The sequence below is a fragment of the Phoenix dactylifera genome, chromosome 12, assembly GCF_051530095.1.
Source record: "Phoenix dactylifera cultivar Ajwa chromosome 12, Ajwa_hap1_PhDact_Kaust_v1.1, whole genome shotgun sequence".
NCBI lineage: Eukaryota > Viridiplantae > Streptophyta > Magnoliopsida > Arecales > Arecaceae > Phoenix > Phoenix dactylifera.
The window spans coordinates 25220194-25226371 of record NC_143201.1 but is presented as its reverse complement, the minus strand read 5'-3'; the positions used below and the strand labels follow the sequence as shown (position 1 = coordinate 25226371).

Genomic DNA, 6178 nt, shown 5'->3' with positions numbered 1-6178 from the left:
ACCTCACGTTTGAGCTCTTAAAAATAGTAAAGGAAGGGCATTCCTCAACAGAAGAGAAACAGACCTACCCAACTCCCCAAGAACTCCTTAGGCTTTAGGAGGATGGGTTTCCTCTCCCATTTCTTCAACCATCTCCCACTTCAACGTCCTACCTTTACCTTGTCTCCCATCTCCTGCTTCCTTCTCCCATTCCCTTGAAAACTGTCTTCCAGAACAGCAAAGTTGCCAGCTTTCCTTCCTTCTTTTTTCTCCATTTTCTTTCCTTGGCCTTAGAGGAGAGGTGGTCTTCTTCTTCTTCTTCTTAAGCCATCAAGTTTCCACCTTTCCTCTCTTTTCCATCTCCTTGCTTGATTTCATAGGTCTTGAAGCCATCAAGTTCCTGCCTTGCCCATCCTTGCCGTCTCCTAGATTGATTGTATAGCTCTTCAAGCCATAAAGTTCCCTCCTTTCCTTTCCATTCCAATCCCCAGCTTCACTTTGATAGGTGGGTTACCTGTGGTCTCTCCAAATTCCTTTCAACAGGCGATCTCTAAAGTTCTTGGTTCTCCCTCTCAGAGAAATGACCTGTTTCCCTTCCACAGCATCTCGTCCAAAGTCGAGTCGCCGAAACGTCTGATGGTTCGATTCCTCAAGCGCGGACCAAGCCTCGACAAGGGAAGGGAGGAGATGTGCGAGATCTCGGGACGCCAGGCGCAGAGCCTGATTCTGGAGGATACGGGTGGGAACGAGGGGAGCAAGATCTTTCGGAGCCACGGAGCAAATATGGGCTGCCCTCCCGACGGACAGCAGATCGGCTGGGCGCTCGACCGGTCGTCGAGCAATGCCCCCAAGTCTCGCCTGGGCAAGGGTGGCCGAGATGGGATGCCTTCAGGTAAAAGCCCTTTGTATCCAAATGGAAAGCTATTATATGATTTCAATGCTAATAGATACAGTAAGTAAATTGAAGGTAATCAAAATTCGAATTAGAATAGATTGAGCCGAGTGGCCTTCGGTCTGTGATCCTGCTGCTGAGGGATCATCTTCTTATCTGGAGATTTTTTCCTCCAAAAAAATTATGCTTAGGTGTAGGTTGGTGTTGGAGAGAGCTCAATAATCTGGTAGAGTAATGATAGCTTGTTTTGATGATAATCTCCAATTTGGTAAATCCGATTCAGAAATGGAGCTAATGAAGGAGAGGTTTGTGAAGCTGCTTCTGGGTGAAGACATGTCAGGTGGTGGAAAAGGAGTTTCATCAGCTCTGGCTCTGTCCAATGCCATCACCAATCTTGCAGGTATTGCTAATTTTTCCTGTCATCAATTCATTCATGATGCATGTATTTGTTTTGGAACACAACACTTAGTCTCTTTATGTCGAACGATGATTATAACCTTAATCAGGGAAAGTGGATACATGAATCGTCCATGATGGATTTGTTATATTAGTAGAAATGGCTTTTATTTTTGAGAAAGAAGATTAAGGTTACAACTGTTGCTTAAAGAAAATAATGCAATCATTAATTGGGCAGCATGTGTTGTTTTGTTCCATTAATCGTTTATAAGAAAAGTGAAGTATTTGTTAATCTGGGTTGGGAGATGACTAATTGTCAAGATCCTTATTTTTGTTAGTGTTAATGGAGTTATATATTGGCATAAACATCTTTCACTACTAGATAACTCACAACTCATCACAAGCACAAATTAAGACAACTTTTAATAGCTTCTTGTTTTTTATCTTTCTGGTTGATGCAGCTTCTGTTTTTGGCGAGCAACGGCGTTTGGAGCCCATGTCTGCTGAAAGGAAAGCAAGGTGGCGTAAAGAAATTGATTGGCTTTTATCTGTCACTGATCATATTGTAGAATTTGTTCCTTCACAACAGACGTCAAAAGATGGATCACACATGGAGGTTATAGACGAACTCTCTCTCTTGTTTTTTTTTTTCCCTTTTTCTCTATTCCATTCTTAAATGATCTTCACTATACTAATAGACAAAAATTTAAGCAATGTGTATACATATCGGTATGCTTCAAACCTGCATGAATTTGATTGCCATTATTTGCTTTTCTTTTACAGATAATGGTAACTCAGCAACGCAAAGATCTTCTCATGAATGTTCCTGCCTTGCGCAAGCTTGATGCAATGCTCATTGTGAGATAGCCCATCCTTCTTTCTTTTTTGTATAATAATAATAATAATAATAATGGTAGAAATCTTTATTACTCATGCAGATTTCAATTCTCATTTCATATCCTTTTCCATGGAAATACAGGGCTATCTTGAAAACTTCAAAGACCAGAATGAATTTTGGTATGTATCACGGGATGCTGATGAGTCTGAGAACGGGAATGCAAAGAGGAGGGATGACAAGTGGTGGCTTCCCACTGTCAAAGTTCCTCCAAGTGGGCTCTCTGAGGTCTCCAGAAGATGGCTGCTGTTCCAAAAAGATTCTGTAAACCAAGTTCTCAAGGCAGCTATGGCTATAAATGCTCAGGTTCTTATGGAAATGGAGGTCCCTGAGGTTTATATTGAATCGCTTCCAAAGGTTTGAACTCTTATTTGATTTCTATTGTCCAGCTAATATGTTCTGCAATTCCACATAAACATGAAATTCCTAATGAGAAGCGACCCTAGAATGATATCATTTTCTTCACTCAAGATAAATCAGGTTGCATGGTATAAATGCAGATTCAATTTTCACTGCTTCCATTGTATTAAATAATACAACTAGTATTAAAAACTTTGGGGAAGGAATTTTGACATCTAAAATGACTTCTACAAGAGGAATTTCATTGTTATGCTTCTTCCCTGAGTAATCCTCGTGCCTGTTCTTTTGACTCCGGCTTTTCCAACCGGCATCTAATCATGCATAAATAGTGAAAAGGATTATTCTGCTGTGTCACGTTCAATGATTTGAAATGTTATTTAGGATAGCAAATTATATCTTTCAACATTATGCTTGGTCCAAGATAATTTTTGGTGAAGTTTTAATGTACCAGAGAAGAATCAGTCTGCATGCCAGACATTTAAACATCTGGCTATTAAAAATGTGATATTTTCCCTCTTTAACAATATGCATTCAATTTCTTGAAGAACCTGCTAATGATATAGTATTATCTCATTTTCCTGATTTTCATTACCATGAGAAGAAAAAGAAGCATGCGCGCTCTCTAATTCTCTTTTTAACAATGTTTATATCTTAAGTTGGGTTCTTTTTCCTTCTTAACGACAGAATGGAAGGTCAAGCCTAGGAGATGCAATCTATAAGAGCATTACTGTTGAAGTGTTTGACCCTGAAGAATTCCTTGCATCAATAGACTTATCGACGGAGCATAAGGTCGTTGACCTTAAAAACCGGATTGAAGCATCCATTGTCATTTGGATGAGGAAGATGCACAATAAGGATGGCAAATCATCTTGGGGTTCAGCTGTTAGCTTAGAGAAGAGGGAGCAGTTTGAAGAGAGAGCAGAGACCATCCTACACCTGATCAAGCAAAGGTTTCCTGGCATTCCTCAATCAGCCCTCGACATAAGCAAAATCCAGTACAACAGAGTAAGAAACAAACTGTCTCTTGCTTCATTATCCTAGAATAACATGTTCAGCCTCAACTATAGAGCAATGTAACAAACTCTGGACCATCTGCTGAATTTTCTGCAGGATGTTGGACAGTCTATTTTGGAAAGCTACTCAAGGGTTCTAGAAAGCTTAGCATTCACAGTGATGTCGCAAATTGAAGATGTCCTATATGCAGACTCTGTTGCTCGAGATCCATCACACATAGACTCAAACAGAAAACACTCGCTGTTGTCTGATTCAGACACAGCAGGAATGGTGAAGAAACTGGACCCAAAAGAAGAGTTGGAGAAGTTGAAGGAAGCACCCACCTCAATGACACTGTCAGATTTCATGGGTTGGCATTTTGATCCAGATGCAGAAGCAGAAAAGAAGGATTCAGGGAATTTGAATAACATGGAGAAACTGAAGAAGCCTCCTAACATTGTGGCAAAGAAATTTTCCTATATAGAGAAGCTCGAGAACTTGGGAGGCTTGAGAAGCCCGACAGCTCGCCATTAAGGAGTTCCTAACAGTAGAGGAGATATGAAATTGGACACGCACACACATATACGCACACTCAATCACACACACACACACACACACACACACACACACGCAGAGAGAGAGAGAGAGAGAGAGAGAGAGCTTCGATTTAAATGTAGATAGTACAGAAGCATTAGAGCTTGATAGATTAATTGTTAATAGGAAGATGGGAAAGTGCTAGTTCTGTTTAACATGCTGGTTGCCTCTTTTCTCAAATGCCATAAATACTTTTGTAGCTAATGATCATCTTTTCTTTTCCCTCCTCCTTGTAGCTACTAATCATATTCTAACTTACACCATCCTAAATGAGATTGTAGATAACTAATTTCTTCGACCATAAAGGCACCACATGGATTGCATGAATCTCTTTTTAGAAAAGAGTAATAAAGGCTTTGAAGGTTCTCTTCTAGCAATTCATGCAAACTATTTATCATATTTCTTCAATAAGTTCAATAGTCATTGATATTGTAGGTTTATAGATAGCTTTTTCGTTTTTCAATCTTTCAGATTGCAGAAAACCTCTAGTCAAGTCATACACAAAACATGTAATTTATATGCTCAACCATACAAAGTTATGCAGATCTTTTCTGGCACCAATCTTCCTGAGATTTATGGTAGACCATAAACAAGAATTTTGTAGCTGATGATCCTCAGGTGGTAGCTAAATCCTCTTAAAGAAATGGAAGGGTATGATTAACTATCGACAAAATTGAGGCACAAATATTACAAGAATGGTGCATACATGGTAAATAACATTGTTGTGCCTTGCATGTTCATAAAAGGCAAATGTTCTGAGAAAAAATTTGCAAGACAAAAAATTAGTAATGATATAAGACTCCTAATTGTTGCAGTATAATGAAGCTACCGAAGAATGATCCACAATTGATGATCGCAATGAATTACAGGGCCTTGCCCATCATCTTCTCAAAGAAATTTGTACCAAAGATTGTTGCAAATGACTAGGACTTGATAACATCTGTCACAGCAATCTGAGCTGAACATAGTATTCAATACTCACAGCTATGTCTATGAGTCGGTAATCTTAAAATCTGGTTGACATATTGTAATCATAAATAATAAAAACTGTAGTTCCTGGTACAATAAAGATGTTTTTTTTATGCCTATCACATACTTCACTAAATGATGAGTATCTTGCGGAGAACATGTGAAAATCCTCTAATGTTACACCGTCGTAACATGTTCTGATGGAAGGTCCAGTGAACAGTATTCTTCTATATATACAAGGCAAAATGACACTGGTCCCTATTTTTTCATGTAAAGCTCGAGCTGTTCCATCTCTGGCTATGCAACAGCTGCAGCTCAAAACTATCATGAGCCACTATAATGTCATGAAGGGATCATTATTTGGACTTTTCTAAAAAGAAAAACGAATCAAGTTTCATTACAGCATAACAGCCACTAATGGCTATTTTAAGTCTTACAGCATAAATAACAACATTATGTATTTCAATTTTCAACTACATTAGTATTTGAGATTTCTTTTTAAAAAAAGTACTAATATGAAACATAATAGTCTACCCTGAAATTAACGGCATGCAAAGTAAGGTTAACTATGGCAATTGTATAATACTAATATAATTGTTATAAGGTACGCTAATTGCCTTAAACTCAACATAAATCACAAGCAATTAGATAAACCTATCACTGCACATAATTATCACATAAAAAGGTGCACAGCCTGCATTAGATCACCACCTGGTTCAGGTTCTTCATCACAAACAGGAGTTAGATCGTACAGCAGAGGCCTCGTGCTAAATTCCACGTGAGGCGGCGCAAGAAAATCTTTGCACACCCGAATGACATAAATGGTGATTTAAGCCCATAACAGAGCAAACAATCAGTGCAATCTGATACCGTTCAAATTGAAGCTGTTGAAAATAATTTGTGGCCAGTCCAGACATATTTGTGCTCAACCACAGAAACGCAACAATCGTCTTATGCTCAAAAAGGAATTTGTAGAGACCTGAGTGTTTTGCGTCCAGAACCCTATTTACCCACTTCACATCCTAATTGCAAGCCTCATGCCACTGGATTGCAGTGCCTAACTTTGGTATTACAGCATCCAGGAGGTGGTAAGAAAAACA

The 6178-nt window shown here is 38.9% G+C and overlaps 1 protein-coding gene across 1 annotated transcript; it reads left to right on the top strand.

Moving 5' to 3' along the window:
• Window positions 1-615: 615 nt before the first annotated feature.
• LOC103714718 (rop guanine nucleotide exchange factor 9-like) lies at window positions 616-4231 on the top strand. The gene is made up of 7 exons (XM_017844828.5): window positions 616-871; window positions 1155-1271; window positions 1729-1883; window positions 2051-2125; window positions 2247-2519; window positions 3207-3527; window positions 3633-4231. Exons 1-7 carry the CDS (start codon window positions 616-618, stop codon window positions 4047-4049), a joined length of 1614 nt encoding a protein of 537 aa, XP_017700317.3. The 3' UTR covers window positions 4050-4231.
• Window positions 4232-6178: the final 1947 nt, after the last annotated feature.